The sequence below is a fragment of the Rhinoraja longicauda genome, chromosome 3, assembly GCF_053455715.1.
Source record: "Rhinoraja longicauda isolate Sanriku21f chromosome 3, sRhiLon1.1, whole genome shotgun sequence".
Classification (NCBI taxonomy): Eukaryota; Metazoa; Chordata; class Chondrichthyes; order Rajiformes; family Arhynchobatidae; genus Rhinoraja; species Rhinoraja longicauda.
Genome location: NC_135955.1, coordinates 60,809,760 through 60,829,647, shown reverse-complemented (window position 1 = coordinate 60,829,647; position 19,888 = coordinate 60,809,760). Strand labels below are relative to the sequence as shown.

The 19,888-nt window shown below is 40.8% G+C and overlaps 1 protein-coding gene across 1 annotated transcript in view; it reads right to left on the bottom strand.

The window, feature by feature from the left end:
* The window catches only part of trpm6 (transient receptor potential cation channel, subfamily M, member 6), a 118,893-nt gene that overhangs the window by 71,167 nt on the left and 27,838 nt on the right, over nucleotides 1–19,888 (bottom strand). The window contains exons 10-16 of the mRNA XM_078396261.1: nucleotides 19,676–19,748; nucleotides 19,487–19,587; nucleotides 14,590–14,724; nucleotides 13,725–13,778; nucleotides 11,558–11,698; nucleotides 5,064–5,198; nucleotides 2,641–2,921 (exon numbers count right to left, since the gene is read on the bottom strand). Of these exons, the coding sequence (XP_078252387.1) occupies nucleotides 2,641–2,921; nucleotides 5,064–5,198; nucleotides 11,558–11,698; nucleotides 13,725–13,778; nucleotides 14,590–14,724; nucleotides 19,487–19,587; nucleotides 19,676–19,748 (920 nt within the window). The remainder of the gene's footprint in view (nucleotides 1–2,640; nucleotides 2,922–5,063; nucleotides 5,199–11,557; nucleotides 11,699–13,724; nucleotides 13,779–14,589; nucleotides 14,725–19,486; nucleotides 19,588–19,675; nucleotides 19,749–19,888) is intronic.

Below are 19,888 nucleotides of genomic sequence, written 5' to 3'. Positions count from 1 at the left end.
ATGTTCTCATCCAAATCATTGACATAGATGACAAACAGTAACAGGCCCAGCACCGAACCCAGAGGCACACCACTAGTCACAGGCATCCAGTCTGAGAAGCAACCTTCCACCATCACCCTCTGCTACCTTCCATGGAGCATCCTGGCTCCCAAACAGGATTGACTGAAGGGCAAGCCTTCTCCAGCTCTGAACTAACCCAAGGGACCTGAGGGGTTCAGAACTGAATGACAATCACTTTGAATTCAAATGAGGAAACAGACTAGGATCAACGACACAGAAACAGCGAGCAAACTATCGTGATCCAGGAGTATGGCCTTTGCATTCTAATTATAAGCATTGATAAAAAGGGCAAGAAACTGGTAATGTAACCTTCTGAAAGATAGACACAGGATGCTGGAGTAATTCAACAGGTCAGGCAGAATCTCTGGAGAAAATGGATGGGTGACATTTCAGGTTGCGACTTCAGCTAATCTCCATCCTTCAAAGCTGAAGAACGGTCACTACCCGAATCGTCACCTATCCATTTTCTCTAGAGATGCTTCCTGATCGTCGAGTTACTCGAGTATTTTGTGTCTATCTTTGATATAAACTCGCATCTGCAGTTCCTTTTTATTAGTTCAGTTTAGTTTATTTCCACACGGAAAGGATGGGATTGAATCCGGGACTCTGGAGCTGTGAGGCAGCAGCTCTACCAGCTGTGCCACTATGCAGCCCCTTCTCATAATTTCATTATGAACTGCAGCAACGCCAGAAAAATTAGGTCAAGGTATCAGGTGCCCTTCATGTAGATAAGACCTAAGGTTACGTGTTCACGTTGAACTCTAGAGTACTTTAGTGGGACTGCAGGACCAGAGATGCAATCATAATTTAAGATGTTAGATTGAGGCATAATGTTAAGCATGGCACCATTCAATTAAGAGCGGGGCAGTCTTTCCTAGTATTAGTTAAAATCAGTGTTTTTCAGACTTTTAGACTTTTAATACGGAAACAAGCCCTTCGGCCCAATGAGTCCACGCTGACCAGTGATTACCCCATGCACTAGCACTATCTTACTATGCACGAGGGACAATTTACATTTTTTTGCCAATTAACCTAGAAACCTGAGTATCTTTGAAGTGTTGGAAACTGGAGCATCCAGAGAAAACCCACATGGCCACAGGGAAAATGTACAAACTCCATACAGACAGCAACAATAGTCAGGATCGAACCCCGCTGAGTTACTATAGCATTTTGTGTCTAACTTCGGTATAAACCAGCATCTGCAGTTCCTTCCTACACAAATAAAATCCAAGTATTTTATCTATTTCAGATGGGACATAAACTAACTCTGAGGAGACAAGAGACTGCAGATACTAGAATCTGGACCAAAAAAACAAACTGCTAGAGGAACTCTGGGAGTAGAACAGCATCTGTTCATGGGGCAATGAAGCTATCAATGTTTCGGGTCAAGAGACTACATTTGGATAATTTGTCCTGGTGCAGGGTCTTGACCCAAAACATCAGCAATTCCTCCCCCCACAGATGTTGCTCGACTCTGTGAATTTCTCCATCCATTTGTGGGTTTTTTTGTGTTAACCTAACTCCGATGCTGATATTTAGGGGGGAAAAAGATTATGGTCCCAGCTGTTGCAAATTTAACAATCACAGAGGAACCCAGTGAGCTCCAGCTCCATCATTGGGCTTCAGAGGACAAAGAGCTCATCATGGAGCTCATCCAATCTGTTTGAGATTTGCGCAATCGTGCAGCAACCTCAAATCTGTGAGCAATTATGGGGGCAACGCATGGAATTAGAACTTAGAAAAGCTTAGCACGGGAGCAGGCCCTTCATCCACCATGTCTGCTCCGTACATGATCCCAAGCTAAACTAACCTCCCCTGCCTGCACATGATCCATGTTCCCCCATTCCCTGCACACCTATGTGCCTATCTGAAAGCTTCTTAAACATCACCATCCTATCCACTACCACCCCCAACTGTGCGTTCCAGTCATCCACCACCCTCTGTGCAAAAAAAACCCTGCTCCGCGCTTCTCCTTGAAACTTTGTCCCTTTCACTATAATGCTATGCCCCCTGTTCATTAATATTTCCACCATAGTAGACAGTGAGACAGAGTCCCATGTGCCTGGTTGACTACCCTACCTATGCCTTTCATTTTATGTGTTTCTATTGGGTCTCCCTCAGCCTCCAATGAGAGATAACACTGGCATAATGCAAGTTCCTTCTGGATCTTCATCTTAATTCATAGCCATTTCATTACATTAGTCGAGTTGAGTTTAGTTTCTTGTCAGTATCACAAAATGCTGGAGTAACTCAGCAGGTCAGACAGCATCTAGGAGAGAGGGAATGGGTGACGGTTCGGATCGAGACCCTTCTTCAGATTATTGTCACATGTACTGAGTTACAGTGAAAAGCTTTACCTCAGTACACGTGACAATAAACTAAACTGAACTCAACTAATGCAATGAAATGGCTATGAATTAAGATGAAGGAGTACAAGAAGGAACTTGTGTTATTCCAGTGTTATCTCACATCAGAAGCTGAGGGGAGACCTAACAGAAACATATAAAAATATTAATGGCATAGGTAGTGTAGTCAATCATTGAAGCTGTTAAAGATGAAAGTAAAAGAGAATAATCTTACTTGGAATATTGCTTTAGCAGTTCTGAGCTATCCTCCATCATGGTACTCTGCTTAGCCTCATGAGCCATTGTTCTGTACAGTTTGCAGGCCACCAATGCCTTTGCCATGGCTTCTTCACCATGTTGCCAGAAGAACAAGGCCATCCTCTGCCGTTTCATCAGCACTGCCCACACCAGCAGGTCATTATAGGGGTAAATGAAGCTTGCAGAATCGTGATCCTCTGAAACACTTAGATCAACCTTTTGCTTCCTTTTCGACTTACAAAGCGAAACAGATTTATCCTGTAAAAGCCAACATGGCAGCGACAATAAATAAAACTCAGCAAGTTCAGCTGTTGGTAAGGACACAGTTGAAGTACTGCGTAAATTCTGGATCCCTGTTAAGTTCTGGTTATCCTGAAGTTAAAAAAATGTGATTAATCAGAGTTTCTGATACCTCCCTGTTAAACTAAACTAATCAAAAGATGTGGCAGGATTTCTGTAGACGACATATTATTCAATTTGGAACAAAATCCATAGATGTGTTCCTGTTGTTCAAATGCCCAGTAGTAAAAATTTGTTGTCTCTATTTCCAACCTGCTTTTTAATTCAAGATCAGTGGCAATTAATAACAATGATGATTAATAACAATGTAATCTCAGTTGTATGATTGCAGCACTGGTCAGCTGCTCATTAAGCACATAAGTTCTTTCTTTTTTGACCCCTGCAAGCTTGTCCAAAATTTTCCAATTTTTCACTGTACAAATCCAAAATCAGGACCCAGGAATGGCCCAGGATTGATTTCTCTTTCCAGTATTCCAATCATATACTTCACACAAGCATCCAAGTTATTGAGCTTCTCGAGGCAGTGCTGAAAAAAATAATTAGGCACTGCTTCCTCTCAGCTGGCCCATCATGTTCTGGGTGGACAGAGGTTCAAATGTAATTAGGCCCCAGACAACTTTTTGTAGGTGTCTGTACACTTTAGACATTGGAGATACAGCAAGGAAACAGGTCCTTCAGCCCACCGTGGCCACGCCGACCAGCGATCCCCTTAGCCAACCAGCAATATCCTCCAGACAAGGGACAATTTACAATTTTGCGGAAGTCAATTAACCTACAAACCTGTATATCTTTGGAGTGTGGGAGTAAACTTGAGCACCCAAGGAAAACCCAAGTGGTCATAGGGAGAACGTACAAACTCCATTCAGACAGCACCCGTAATCAGGTTCAAACTCAGGTCTCTGGCGCTGTAAGGCAGCAACTTTACCACTGTGCCACTGTGCCACCCCAATTTATCACTACCGAATTCCAGCCCATTTCTTTGGAGGGCATAGTGAACTGCTAACTGACATATGCAAGAAGTAGCTCACTGGCCCAATGAAAATTCATGCACTCTCCATAGATTTAATATCCCAACAGGTTGAAACAGGTGGAAAGCTATAGGGCCAGCTTCAGAAAAACATGTTGCTGATGAAGAGCCTTGCCTATCAAGAGCCTTGCCCAGCAAGCAGTTGCAGAGGGGCTAATAACAATGCATTCAGGACTTTTACACCTATTTAACACTAGCCCAAGACATAACTTTACATGAAGTCAAGGAAGCATAACAGAGAAAATGTTGATAGACACAAAATGCTGGAGTAACTCAGCGAGACAGGCAGCATCTCTGGATAGAAGGAATGGGTGACGTTTCGGGTCGAGACCCTACTTCAGACTGAGCGTCAGCGGAGATGGAGTTACAGAGATAAGGAAGTGTAAGAGATCAGAATGTTGATGTATCCACAACGATTTAACTATTGATATCTGATTTTGTATTTCATAAAAGCATTATGAACACCAGTAGGGTTTGAACTGCACTTGACAAGCGACGGAATTATTAGATATCTGTACGGAATTTGTACGTTTTCCTTTTGACCACGTGGGTTTTCTCCAGGTGCTCCAGTTTACACCCACATTCCAAAGGGATGCAAGTTTACAGGTTATTTGGCTTCTGTAATTTATCCCTAATGTGTAGGATAGACCTAGCGTATACATGATCGCTGGTTGGCGAGTACACGTAAGCCTATTTCCACATTGTATCTCGAAACTAAACTAAAACATGTACTAAATTCACAGGAATGGCCAAATTGATAACGAGCATTTCCATAAAGCAAAGGTTTTACAAAGAACAATGACTCAGTCAAAATTGTCAAGAACACAAAAATCTCTTTACAGATTTTGTTTATGTGATAAAATGCTAACGAACATATTGTCGGAGTTAACGACTTTCTCATTTATCCATTCTATGTCCTACATGAAGATTAAAACTTAAGGAAATAAATGAATTAAAAGATATCCTGAATATTATGATCATTAGCTGCTTATTTACAATTGGAGAAAATTTGCATCTTCATCACAAACACACCCCATAACATGCTTCGAAGTATGATTAAAGAACCGTTGTACCTTGCGTTTGTATGGTTGGGCTGTTCTAATGAACTGGGAGTGTAGCCTCTGCTCACCACTGCCCATTCTGGAAGCTTGTTCTCTGTTCAGGCTCCAGCTTTGAGTGAAGCTGGTTACACCAATCCGGCCAACTCGCTATGGAAAATGTTAATGTGTATTAGTAAGGTTTCTGCAAATAAACTGACATTATTTTTCCACTTTTGAGGGACTTAATGGCTATAACAATTTCCTCCTTAGTTGGTGATTCAGTGCTAATATCTAGGTCATCCTCTGCTTGTTGGGTTTTAGCCTCTATTATGGGTGGTGTTCTATTCAATACTTCATTAAAGTGTTCCACCCAGCGGGCTTCTTGTTCTGTTTCTATTGTTAGGAGTCGGCCCTTTTTATCTACAATTGGTGTCTCAGTGGTTCAACAATGTTTGCCACAGATTAGATTTAGATTTTTTTTTTAGATTTAGAGATACAGCGCGGAAACAGGCCCTTCGGCCCACCGAGTCCGTGCCGCCCAGCAATCCCCGCACATTAACACTATCCTACACACACTAGGGACAATTTTTACATTTACCCAGTCAATTAACCTACATACCTGTACGTCTTTGGAGTGTGGGAGGAAACCGAAGATCTCGGAGAAAACCCACGCAGGTCACGGGGAGAACGTACAAACACCGTACAGATGGCGCCCGTAGTCAGGATCGAACCTGAGTCTCCGGCACTGCATTTGCTGTAAGGCAGCAACTCTACCGCTGCGCCACCGAGCCGCCCTTATTTTGGTTATTTTGGTTATCTTGTAGACTTTCCCTTGCTCTCCTTTCTTATTTGCATTTTCTGCTTGATTGGTTAGATCTTCCAGGTATGCCCATTTGTCAGCTTTGGCTTTCCTCTGAACTGCTTTGTGGAAAAGCCCCTGGCCAAGATAACCTCAATGCAGAACTGTTTAAGGCAGACCCAGAACTTGCAGCCAAAGTATTTGTACCACTTTTCCCAGCTATTTGGGAAAGAAAAAAGATACCTGACATCTGGTCAGAAGGAGTCATCATTAGGATACCAAAGAAAGGCAACTTAAGAGAGTGTAACAATTGGAGAGGGATCACTCTTCTATCAATTCCAAGCAAGATTCTGGCAAAGATTATAATACAACGTACCTCAGAAGCAGTAGACAAACAGCTCAGGAAAGATCAAGCAGGATTTCATGGTGGGAGGGGATGCATTGACCAGATATTTGCCCTGCATAACATTATAGAACAGTGCACAGAGTGGCAGAGACAGATATGCATCAACTTTGTTGATTTCGAGAAAGCATTTGACAGCATCCACCGGGACAGTCTCTGGGGCATATTACGAATGTATGGGATCCCACAGCACATAGTTGAAGTACTTAAGAGCTTCTACGCCAACTTCTCTTGCAGAGTAGGGAATAGTAACCACACATTCCAGGTGAAGACAGGAGTTCAACAAGGGTGTATGATGTCAGCGCTACTCTTCAATATTGCTATTGACTGGGTGATGCGTCAGACAACCGAAGATCAAGCAAGAGGCATACGATGGACCCTCTTCTCAACATTGGAAGATCTCGATTTTGCTGATGACATAGCTCTGGTCTCCCACACTCACAAACACATGCAGGAAATAACATCCCGTCTCAGTGACTTTGCACAACAAATTGGCTTGAAGATAAACCAGAAAAAAATCTGAATTAATGACACTAAACATCCAAAACCCCTTACCAATCCAAATGAATGGAAACGACCTTCCCATAGCTGAGGAGTTTATGTATCTTGGTAGAAAAGTCAGATACGATGGCGGAGCACAAAATTACATTAAGAACCGGCTAAACAAGGCTAGGAATGTTTTCAGAATGCTAAACAATGTATGGAGGTCCCAACAACACAGCACTAAGACCAAACTGAAGATATACGGGAGCTGTGTCCTCTCTACCCTCTTATATGGCTCGGAATGCTGGGGAATGACAGTGAGTGACATCAAGCAGCTGTCAGTCTTCCATACTAAGAACCTGAGAAGAATTCTTAGAATATTTTGGCCAAACACCATATCCAACCAAGATCTACTTGCTCAATGCCAGCAAGAGAGTATGGATCCCATCATCATGAGAAAGCGCTGGAACTGGATTGGCCATATACTGAGAAGAGAACCAGACAGCATCCTAAGAATAGCTCTGCACTGGACACCAGAAGGGAAAAGGAAAAGAGGGAGACCCAAAACCACATGGCGTCGGACTGTAGAGGAGGAAATGAAAACTATGGAATTGACCTGGGGTAATGTCCAGAAACTAGCCCAGAACAGACAGGAGTGGAGGACCTACATGCCAGGAGACATAATGGGCAGTAAGTAATTAGTAAGGTTTCTGCAAATAAACCGACAATATTCATTGACTATATTACTTCCACTTGTAATTTAAGGAAGAAATATTAAAAGCCTATCCTTACTTATGAATTCATTGTTAGTCCCATCTGCAGATTGGGAGGTAGGAATGATGAGAGAATAAATAGATATTCACAGTGATTTCCTCACAAAACTGATACAATTGCGAGTCAGGAGATTGAGTCTCCATAGTCAGTAGACTAAGGGGAAAATCCTGAAGTGGGCACTTTGATTCAATGTTGCCAGTTGCAATCCAAGTTTAAATTCAAATCAAGGAGGCCAATGAACTTGACTTATTGTTTTTATGTGTATGTATGTGCTGTATGTGTACATACTCTATTGAGTTAATTTAGCTTATTATGATCACGTGTGTGCGGTACAGTGAAAAACATTTTTTTGCGTGCTATCCAATCAAAGAAAAGACTACACATGATTACAATCAAACCATATATATATATATATATATATATATATATATATATATATACATATATACATATATACACACACACACACAATTAACTTTTTTGTTGTTTATTACATTGTTACCAAAATACTATGTTCACATCTAAAGCATGTTTACTGTGTTTACATATTCCGTTTTGTTGCTGCAAGTAAGAATTTCATTATTCTACCTGTGACATCTGACAATAAAAACACTCTTGTTTCTTGACCTGCTCACAGGTTTTGCAAGGAGCATTTTCATACTAAGGATATCAATTCAAGAGGATGGTCTGACACACTCAGGCAGTAGCTTTCAAAACGTTTGACAATTTTAAAAGACTTTTCAATTCATTTCAAGTCTTATTTTTAAACTCACTCTTATAAATTGTTAATTTAGTTTGGTGTTAAATAATTGAGCGTTTGGAAAAGTGTTTTTAGCAAGGTTTGAGAGTTTGGGAAAGTTTCCAAATAGAGAATGTTCAGCAGGTCAGGCAACGTCTGGTGAAGGGTGGACAGAGTTATTTTTTTGGTTAGATGCCTTTATCTTTCTTATTGAGAAAGTGAAGGAATTGTACATCGTTAAATTGCAGAGAGGGGAAGGATGGAGAGAGCGTCAAATGTCGGTGAAATGTGACTAAGTGATGCAAGTGGTCACCCCCCTAGGTGTGAGGGGATGATGATGACACCACATTAATCAAAACTGTAAGTAGAAGATGAATGAAAACAGGAAGAAAGTGAGAGAAAAATAAAGTGGAAGAAAACAGTGGATGGTAATTCAGTTTAGTTTAATGTCACATGTACAGAGGTACAGTGAAAAGCTTTTGTTACATGCTTAACCAGTCAGCAGAAAGACAATATATGATTACACCAATCCATTTACAGTGTAGGATTTACATTAATAGGTGTAAACTGAAGAATCAAAACCGAGATGCAGGAAATATTAAATAAAACTGGCAATGCTGAAAATGCTCAACATATCAGGCTTTATATATGTGGTAGAGAAAACCAGAGTTAATACTGATTAATTCTGATATAAATGAGAAAGATTGATTTTCTGAAGTTGTTGAATTCAGCTACATTTGATTTATGGAAGATGGAATGCCATGTTTCGAGATGCAGCATGGAAACAGGCCAATCAGCCAACTGAAACCGCACCGACAAATGATTACCCGTACACTAGTTCTATCCTACATTCTAGGGATGATTTTAAAAAAACAATTAACCTACAAATATGCACGTCTTTGGAATGTGGATGGAGACCAGAGCACCCAGGGAAAACCCTCGCGTTCACGAGCAGAATGTACAAACTCAGCACAGACAGAACCCAGAGTCAGGATCGAACCTGAGGCTCTGGCTCTGTTAGGCCACAACTTCACCGTTGCGCCACTGTGCCACCCATGTCTTCAGCTTACATTGTGTTTCATTAGAATAATGTAAGCACTGAACGTCAAGGAAGTTAGTTTAGTTTAGTTCATTATTATTGTTACATGTATCGAGGTACAGTGAAAAACTTTTTTGTTGTGTGCTATTTAGTCAGTGAAAAGACTATACATGATTACCTCCATGCCACCCACAGTTTACTGATAGAGGATAAAGGGAATAGCATTTAGTGCAAGATAAAGACCTGTAAAGTCCAATTAAAGATCAGCTGCGGGCTGGAAAATCACATTCTGTTTTAATACACATTTACAGTATGCTCTTGACCTCTCTTTCTTCCTAACAGCACAAAATTACTCTGTTCTGGTGCACAGCTTCACTTCATCCATCACTGGCACTTCAACAAACAATGTTTTTGTTCCTTTTAGTACTCAACAACACTTCTACTTCTCCCACGCTTTCTCCTTTACACTTTTCTTAACCATCTCTCTTGCAAGCTACATCCCCTTATATAGCATTTACTCCCCCTTCTATTCTTCCCCTCTCCAATCCATCATCACCTTAATAAATGTTAAATTAGGCTCAAGTGACTACCAGCCTATTCCAGTTGACTGTAGTTACAGGGTCACATCATTAGGTACTAAATAATCCAAGTAATTATCTTTTAGAAAACAAAATAGAAAAGGTTAGACCTATAAATACATGCAAACTCAAAGAGTTCATAGCATAGAAAATCAGAATGTAGAATCAGTATATGTAGAACAACAAATAACAATAGATAATAATGTTTTCTAGGTCAAATGACTGCAATCATAAGGTGGCACAGTGGCGCAGCGGTAGAGTTGCTGTCTTACAGTGCTAGAGACCCGGGTTCGATCCTGACTGGATCAAAAAAAATCAATAAATCCCCAGAACTTGATAGCTTTCATCATTGGGTTTTCAAGAGTTTGATATGGACATCTGTACAGGTACTGGAATTGCAAAGATATAGAATGCCAAGGACCAAATGTGAATGAATGTGACTAGCTTTGATAAGTATAAAGGTAAATGGTGGATCAAAGAGCCTTTTTCTGTGCTGTATCATCACGCAGCTAAATGACTATAATTAATAATTTGATTTTGGTTCTCTTATCATATTCAAAGTGGCAAAATGCGACTTATGAAAGCGACATGCATCAATGTTTGACCCTCAGCTACTTACAATCATTTCTCAACCTTAGTCAAATAGGTTGAAAGTAATATATTAAAGTTTACTGATAATACAAAGCTAGGTGGATAAGTATATTTATGAATGAAAGAGGTCAGGGAGATACATAGAGTTAATGAGTGATGGGTCAGATCATATGAGGAGAAGAAGGGAAGAATATAAAAGCATGATGCCAAATGGAGAAAGATTAATAAAATTAATGTAGGTAAAATATTCAAAGAGCTTCATCCAAAACATTATCAAAGTACTTGGGTGAAAGGGTTATTCCATGGGGATTATTGATTTAAGGTCTAATATTCTCTGGGGATTTAAAAAATAGGAGGTGATCTCATTGAAACATGTAACATTTTTAAAGGAATTCACAGGTATACTGAGAAACTGATTATTGAAGCTTGAGAGTCAAAATAAAGGTCATAGCTGTTTGGTTACTTTGGTGACAAAATTGTCTTTGCTCAAAGGTTGTGAGTTTACAGAGTTTACTACTTCTCATGTTTGTGAAGGGTTAATAATTGAATATATGCAATTAAGAGAGTTCTGGATACTAATGGAATAAATTTCTAGAAGAATTTGCAAATCTTCAACCACAATGTAGCTGACCTTTGAAGCAAATTCAAAGAAATCTCATTGCCCTTTCCTAGGACATCAAAACTCCTTTAATTTTATCACTAATTTATTAACAATCCCCTGGAATAGTTGTAATTAATATTGTCAGATTTGTAATCTCTCACTGTTGAATCTTTGATTGTGCATTCAAACCCAAATACACAGTTCAAATGTGTAAATTGAAATACGTTGACACACCAATCACTTGCAGTGTGACAGAAAAGTCAACATGAACATTACCAACACTCAGGAAGTCACTTCCCCTCCACAATAGTGAGGAAAATGGTTTGATTAAATGTCAAAAGATTTGATTGCAAAAATAGATATTTATAGTTTTAAAGTTATTTTTCTTTCTCCCCTTCTAGAATGAACCACCCCATAGTTATTAAAAAAATTGCTTAACACAACATTAACAGTAATCAATTGATTTGATGCGAGCATTATTACAACAGAACATCCCCACAAAAGTGATGGATTAATTAACCTTGTGTTGTCTGTAGAGGCTGTTATAGAGGAGTCTGAAGGATTTCCGTGTATAGCTGCTTCTGTATGCCCCACCGACCAGATATTCCATCACCAAACCAATATCGATCAAGGTAATCTTGTAACCGGGTGGTAGGTTGCTCTGCAAACAAAAGTTCGTATTCAAATTCTCAATAAAATCTGCATAGTTTTATTGATGCTGCAAATTTCTCTTCAATCATCTCATTGCCTGTAGATGTGATCTACTTAATTTTTATTGGCAGCTCAGCGGCACAGCTGATAGAACTGCTGTCTCACAGTGCTAAAGACCAGAGTCCAATTTTGACCTTGGACGTGCTGTCTGTGTTGAATTTGCACCTTCTTCCTGTGAACATGTGGGTTACCTCAGGGTGCTCTAGTTGCCACATGCATTCCAAAAACATGCGGGTATGTAGGTTATTTGGCCTCTGTAAATTGCCCCAAGTGAGTAGGGAGTGGATGTGAAAGTGGAATAGTGCAGACCTAGTATAGACCTAGTGTGAATTGGTAACAGATGATTGGCCTGGATGGATTCCCTGGGCCAAAGGGCATGTTCCAATGCTGTATCTTTCAATCAATCAATCAACTCCCCCAACCCTAGTGGAATTCTATGCTGGGTGCAAGAAACCCCCAGCGGAAATTCAGCAGGGTTCCGCTGGGAAGGTCACAAAGTCTGCTGTGACCAGCAAGACATAGCTTCTGGGATACGTCAGTGGACACCACGCTTCTGCCTACTCCTGTCAGATGGGGAGTTGGGGCTCAAGCTAGAAACGCTTTCATTCACGAGCCAGCCGTTGAGTCCTGACATGGGATCAATATGACCCACCTGGTCATATCTCACAGACAAGGGGGTAGTGCCTTTCCGCTTACCTGACCAACAGAAGGCAGATGCCGAAGGGTGGTGAATCTGTGGAATTCTTTGCCACAGAAGGTTGTGGAGGCAAAGTCAGTGGATATATTTAAGGCAGAGATAGATAGATTATTGATCAGTACGGGTGTGAGAGGTTATGGGGAGACCGCAGAAGTAGGCAGGAGAATGGGGTTAGGAGGGAGAGATAGATCAGCCATGATTGAATGGTGGAGTAGACTTGATGGGCTGAATAGCCTCATTCTGCTCATATCACTTATGATCGTATGGTGATCTTATGACTTTGCCGTGAGCAGTCACCCTCTTCCCAGCCCAGGTAACTTCAGTGAATGGGAACATCACAAATGGTGTTCCCTAAAGAGTCAAACATCCTCTGGGCATACCTCTTCCTTGTTGACTTATTCCTCATATATTCATCTGTTGTTTTATCTGACCAGTGTCCCAGCAAATGCCAGAATAACCCAAAATTGTGCCTGTCCATTCCTTCCACCTTGTGTTTCATTCCCAACAAATGAAGTGTTTTAAGCAATGCTTTTTTCTCTTCACGTCCGTACATCAATAAGATTTTAGGTATAACAATGACATCCTCCTATTTCCTCAAGAATTCCTTCCCAGTTTCACTCCTGGAAGAAATTTATGGCGACAAAGTGGCGCAGCGGTGGAGTTGCAGCTTTACAGCGCCAGAGACCCAAGTTCAATCCTGACTCCGGGTGCTTTATAATTTAGTTTAGTTTAGTGATACAGTACGTAAACATGCCCTTTGCCCCACCGAGTCCGCACCGCCAGCGATCACCTTGTACACTAGCACTATCCTACAAAATAGGGAACTTTTTTTAAACAAAGCCAATTAACCTAACATCTTTGGAGCGTGGGAGGAAACTGGAGCACACGGAGAAAAACCATGCGGTCACGGGGAGAACGTACAAACTCCATACAGATGGCACCCGTAATCAGGACTGAATCCGGGTCTCTGCTGCTGTCTTTACGGAGTTTGTACACTCTCTCTGTGAGCGCATGGGTATTTTCCGGGTCCTCTGGTTTCCTCCCACATTCCAAAGATGTGCAGGTTTGTAGGTTAATTGGCTTCTGTAAATTATCCCTAATGTGTAGGATGAAACTAGTGTATGGGTGATTGCAGGTTGATGTGGACGCAATGGGCCGAATGGCCTGTTTCCACGTTGTATCACTAAAACTAAACTAAAACTAAGATTTAGGCTTTCATCAAGCACGAGTCACTGAACACTAATTTCTACTGAACTAATTGTCTTTAACCCAACTTTACCTGCTTCATGTCTCGAACCAAGTGATGCAATAAAACTTTAGTTGGCCCTTGTTTCTGTGGAGTAAATTAGTAATATTAGAATTTTTTACATTAGAATGCAATACAAATTAATTTCACATATTGACTATCATCTCAGCACAGATCAATAATTAATGGAGCGATTCAATGACCAAAGATTCCTTGCTCACGGGCTCAAGATAGGATTACAATGAATCCCTCACTTGCCCTTGTGTGCAATTACCACAACAGTGTAAACATTGGCCATCAGCCAAACTGAGCAGATCAATTGACCAGCGGCTGAAAAAAACCCGTCCCTGAATCCGGAGGTTACATCTTCACACTTCTGTACCTCATGCCTGATGGGAAAGGGAAGAAGGGGGAGTGACCAGGGTGAGACTCATCCTTGCTTATGCTGGTGGCCTTACTGAGGGAGCGTGAAGCGTAAATGGAGTCATTGGAAGAGAGGTTGGTTTGTGTGATGGTCTGGACTGCATCTACAATCCTGACTCGGTTTCCTGTTAGTTAATCAATTCTTTACCCATGTCAATATATTGCTGCTAACCTTATGTTGTCTTATCTGGTGAACTGAACGATTATACTGAATACCTTCTGGAATTCCTAATACACAACTTCTACCAATTGCACTTTATCCATCCTGTTTATTACATCTCCAAAGAACCCTTGAAAATTTTTCAAACAGAATTTCCTTTTTAAGTAATTATTTCAAGACAGCTGCTGGGTCAGCCAGGCATGTACAACAGCCATTAATTGCCACTCTGCTTTCTAGTGTGGCTACCCTCTAAAAAAGTCTGAAAGTGTGAAAAAAAAGCAGTATGCATTCAAAGAATATAAGAGGTTTGCAGACCATGTTGTAGAGTTCCTCGAGCCTGAAGATGGTGAGGAATCGATGCATGCTCACTCCACTCTCAATCAATAGTTTCACAAAGTCCACCCGGTCCATTAACAAAGCATCAAGCATGGCCTGTTCCAGTGAACCCACCTACACACAATCAATGCAAAATAACATTATCAGGGGTTAAATATCTCAATAGAACTCCAAACCCAACAATTACACCATTACGATTTCCAATTAAAACTGCAAATTGCTTTATTGGTGTAAATCTGAGCTTTCATATAAATCCAGTGCAGACATAATAATATGCAAGAATGATGTGCTTTATAAACTTCTGATTCATGTTGGCAGGAAAAGTGTAAAACGCCTGCATCAAACCCACTTTCAGTTTAGTACCGATCTATCCATGAATCCCTGAACCTAATCTCATTCAGTTAGAGTAATAAAGAAAGCATACGACATGCTTGCATTCATCAGTCGGCACATTGACTAAAAGAGCCAGAAGGTCATGTTGCAAATCATATACTCTACAACACATTCCAGTAGGTCAGAAGATACAACATCACAACTTCACAATGTTAGCAACAGATTACACGGAGAAAAGAAGCTTATTTGTCCATTCAATGGTTGTCCAGCATGTCACCCTTTCCTTTAATTCCACCCATTGCCCTCCCCTCCTTCTCTGTTACTTAGACTAATTTGTTTTCTCTCTTTCACAGTACTGATCAAGGATCTTCAACCTGGTATGCAAACTGGTTTCATAAGTTCATAAGTTAAAGGAGCAGAATTCGGCCATTCGGCCCATCAAGTCTACTCGAAAATTCAATCATGACTGATCTATATTTCCCTCTCAATCCTATTCGCCTTCTCCCCATAATCCCTGACACCCATACTAATCAAGAATCTGTGAATCTCCACCTAAATATCCATTGACATGGCCTCCACAGCTGTCTGTGGGTTTCTCTTCCCACAGATGCTGCTAATCTGTCTTATTCCATTCACTGTATCCATTCTTATTTCAATGGAATACACACCATTTGGAGGTGACCTTTCTCCAGTCATCCTTTCCAATAAAAGAGAAGACCCAGTTGCCAAACATTTTTAACTCCCCTTCCCATTCCCATACTGACCTTTCTGTCCTAGGTCTCCTCCATTGTCAGAGTGAAGCCAAACACAAATTGGAGGAACAATGCCTCATATTTCACTTGGGCAGCTTACAACCCAGCGGTATATTGATTTCTAGAACTTCAATTAATCCTTGCATCCCTTCGCTCTGCGTTCCTCCCCCACCCTAGTCGTCATACTAGTTTTTTTGTCGTCCTTTTGAGTTTCAGTGTTTGTATAACTCATTTTCACCTAGCCCACAGCCAACAATGGACCATTGTGGGCTCCACCTTTCCTTGATCATCGTTACTTTTTGCATATCTTTCATTCATTTGTTTTATATCTCTCTATATCACCATCTATATCTCTCGTTTCCCTTTCCCCTGACTCTCAGTCTGAAGAAGGGTCCGGATCTGAAAGGTCACCTATTCCTCTTCTCCAGAGATGCTGCCTGCCTCGCTGAGTTACTCCAGCTTTTTGTGTCAGAAAATAACTACAGATGCTGGTACAAATCGAAGGTAGTTATTCACAAAATGCTGGAATAACTCAGCAGGTCAGGCAGCATCTCAGGAGAGAAGGAATGGGTGACGTTTCGGGTCGAGATCCTTCTTCAGACTGGTCAGGGGGGCGGGACAAAGGAAGGATATAGGTGGAGACAGGAAGACAGTGGGAGATCTGGGAAGAGGGGGAAGAGAGGGACAGAGGAACTATCTAAAGTTGGAGAAGTCAATGTTCATACCACTGGGCTGCAAGCTGCCCAGACGAAATATGAGGTGCTGTTCCTCCAACCTGCGTTTGGTTTCGCCGATGTAAGGAAGTTGACATCTAGAGCAGCGGATGCAATAGATGAGGTTGGAGGAGGTGCAGGTGAACCTCTGTCTCACCTGGAAACCAAACGCGAAACATCGGCGAAACCAAAAGCAGGCTCGGCGATCGCTTCACTCAACACCTTCGCTCAGTCCACCTTAACCAACCTGATCTCCCGGTGGCTGAGCACTACAATTCCCCCTCCCACTCCCAGTCTGACCTTTCTGTCATGGGCCTCCTCCAGTGCCATAGTGAGGCCCACCAGAAATTGGAGAAACAGCACCTCATATTTCACCTGGGCAGCTTGCAGCCCAGTGGTATGAACATTGACTTCTCCAACTTTAGATAGTTCCTTTGTCCCTCTCTTCCCCTCCCCCTTCCCAGATCTCCCACTGTCTTCCTGTCTCCACCTATATCCTTCCTTTGTCCCGCCCCCCTGACATCAGTCTGAAGAAGGGTCTCGACCCGAAACGTCACCCATTCCTTCTCCTGAGATGCTGCCTGACCTGCTGAGTTACTCCAGCATTTTGTGAATAAATACCAGCTTTTTGTGTCTATCTTCAGTTTAAACCAGCATCTGCTGTTCCTTCCTACACAAAGGAATGAGCATGCAGATGGAAATTCCAGACGTAGAAGAGATCTACGAAATCTCACTCATGAATTTTCTCACCACAAGTAAACATAAGTGAAATGTTACATGAAAAACAAAGGCTGTTGTGGAAACATAACATGCCACAATTAGCTCTTTCAATTAGTCTAGTCAAGTCAAGTCAATTTATTTGTATAGCACATTTAAAAACAACCCACGTTGACCAAAGTGCTGCACATCTGACCAGGAAAAAAAAGAAACATACAGTGGCAGGCAGCCAAACACAACGGCGCGGCCATCTTGAACAAAATGTTAATTCAATCACCCACAGTCCAACAATAAAAGCACTAAACAGGCACCCAAAATTACCCAACCCCAAAAACCCCCCAAAACACAGTCCAACAATAAAAGCATTAAATAGGCATTCAAATCACACACCCCAAAACCCCCAAAAACACAGTCCAACAATAAAAGCATCAAACAGGCACTCAAACCACCCAACCCCAAAAACACACAAAAAAAGAAACATCCATCTCCTCTAGGAGGAGATAATGATAATAATAATAATAATAATGCATTATATTTATATAGCGCTTTTCTAAACACTCAAAGACGCTTTACAGGGTTTACTAAAACATAGAAAATAAAATAAATAGATAAATAAGTAAACAAACAGAAAAAGGAAAAAGAAGGTGAGGTGACGGTCAGTGATTGAAGGCAGTGCTGAACAGGTGAGACTTCAGTGATGTTTTGAATGAGGTGAGTGAGGAGGATGATGGGGGTGAGAAGTTGGAAATCCAGTCACAATGCTTCAGAGATCCCTATAATTTTGGAAATCCTCTTGATCTTCTCAGTGCAAATCGTCATGGAAGTAACTTTAGTCAGTTTAGAAAGCAAGGATCTCTCGAGAGGGAAAGGGAGGAGAAGAAACAATTTACAGATCTTGGCTAAAATTTCTGAATCGTATTACAAAATCCCTTTGAGGGGTTGATCACATCAGAACTAAAATTAACAAGTTATAAAAACTGATTTTAACTTTCTTGATAAAAAGAATAAAATTGATAAAACAGGTTGTATCTGCAGTGTGCGTTAACAGAGCAGATGTCTCTCCAAAGGTGCTCATTGTTTAAATATAACCTCTGAGGCAGTGAGGGGGAAACTACTGATCCATTGTACGATAATGTCTGGATGTAACAGATTTCCACAAAGACTGGAGTTGTTCAATTAGCATAGTACAGATTGTTCTCAGGAGACTTCAGAGTCAAGACATTTTCTTACAACTGAATGCTTTTTACTGAAAGTGATTAGTTTAGATTCTGCAGGTGTGCTACTTTGAATGGGAATATTCGAGCAATTGTGTGCTTGGAGATTTTTTTTTTTTTTTTTTAAACACACTGACAACCACCAGTATTTGTGAAAATATCTCACAGGAAATTTGCTTACGCTCTCTGTATCATCAACTTAGAAGATTTACTTCACATCACATGATATCCCAAAGCCCTTTATATACTTTATATATATATTGAATTACTGCAGAATTGCTACTACAGTCCTTAATAGAAACTGTAATTACATTTTGCATAGAGCAAAACTTCATAATGCATGAGTGACCAGTCAATCTACTCTTGAGAATGTTGGTCACAGGAAGCAGATTGCCTGGACAACACCATGTTCTTCTTTGCAAACTACTATGACATAAATTGTCCACCTGAAAGGTGGCAACCTGGGAGGCAACACAAACTCACCGAGAAGATGGCATCTCCTACACCACAGCAGTAGCTCACTGGTTTATTGCATCAAAGGGAGATGCTGACCTAATTTGTTTATAGTTTCTGGATCTTGAGAATCACAGAAAAATAGAGCAAAAGGAGAATCACTCAGGCCACGTGAATCTGCCAATGTTCAAAGCAACATCCCAATTAGTGCTACTTCTGTACCTTAACTCAAAGGTTCTGCACCTACTTCCTCAAGTATTTATCTAAACAGTTCTCTGCCTTGTCTGTGCAACTTCTGTCTGTAGAAAACAGAGTTATGGCAAGTGACCAAATTGCAGGTTGTAGATGTTTGGTGAAATATAGATTTTCAAAACCAGCTGTCCTTCGGATCTTAATATGAAGATATTAAAATATTGAAGGCCCTTCAATAATCCAAAAGCAAAAACTGCTGATGTTGGAAATCTGTAATAAAAATTGTTGGAGATACTCAACAAGTCAGGCAGAAATTATGTCTATAATTTATAGAAATCATTATTATCCCCCTACTTTCAGTCTGAAGAAGGATCCTGCCCCAAAACGTCACCCATCTTTTTTTCTCTGGAGATGCTGACTGACCCGCTGAGTTACTCCAGTATCTATCTTTGGTATAAACCAGCATCTGCAGTTCTTTGTTTCTAAAAAAGATGTAGAATACCTTCCAGTGTTGCCCATAAACCAAAATGTTTCTCTTGGCAATGTCCACTCTATCCCATGCCAGTGCCAAACTTAACTGGTCTGATGCAGAAGTATTTGTACCTTCAAAAAAAAAAGAAAAAAGATTTTACTTTAGGATTTGATGAATTTAGGCACAATGCACTTCAAGGAAGCAATTAAACATTAATACCTTTGAGGAGAGCAGTTAAGATTGCCAGGTCAATATCCTGCTGTTCCTCTGAATCTGCATCAAAGATTGTAATCTGTGTTCACAAGAGAAGATGGAGCTGTTATCCTTTCATAAACGAACTTAATAAACTTTATTTATCCGAATCTTATCATTTACTTTCCCTTATGAGGCTATTTTATTCCTACCCATTTCATCTCTAATTCATCCTTCTGA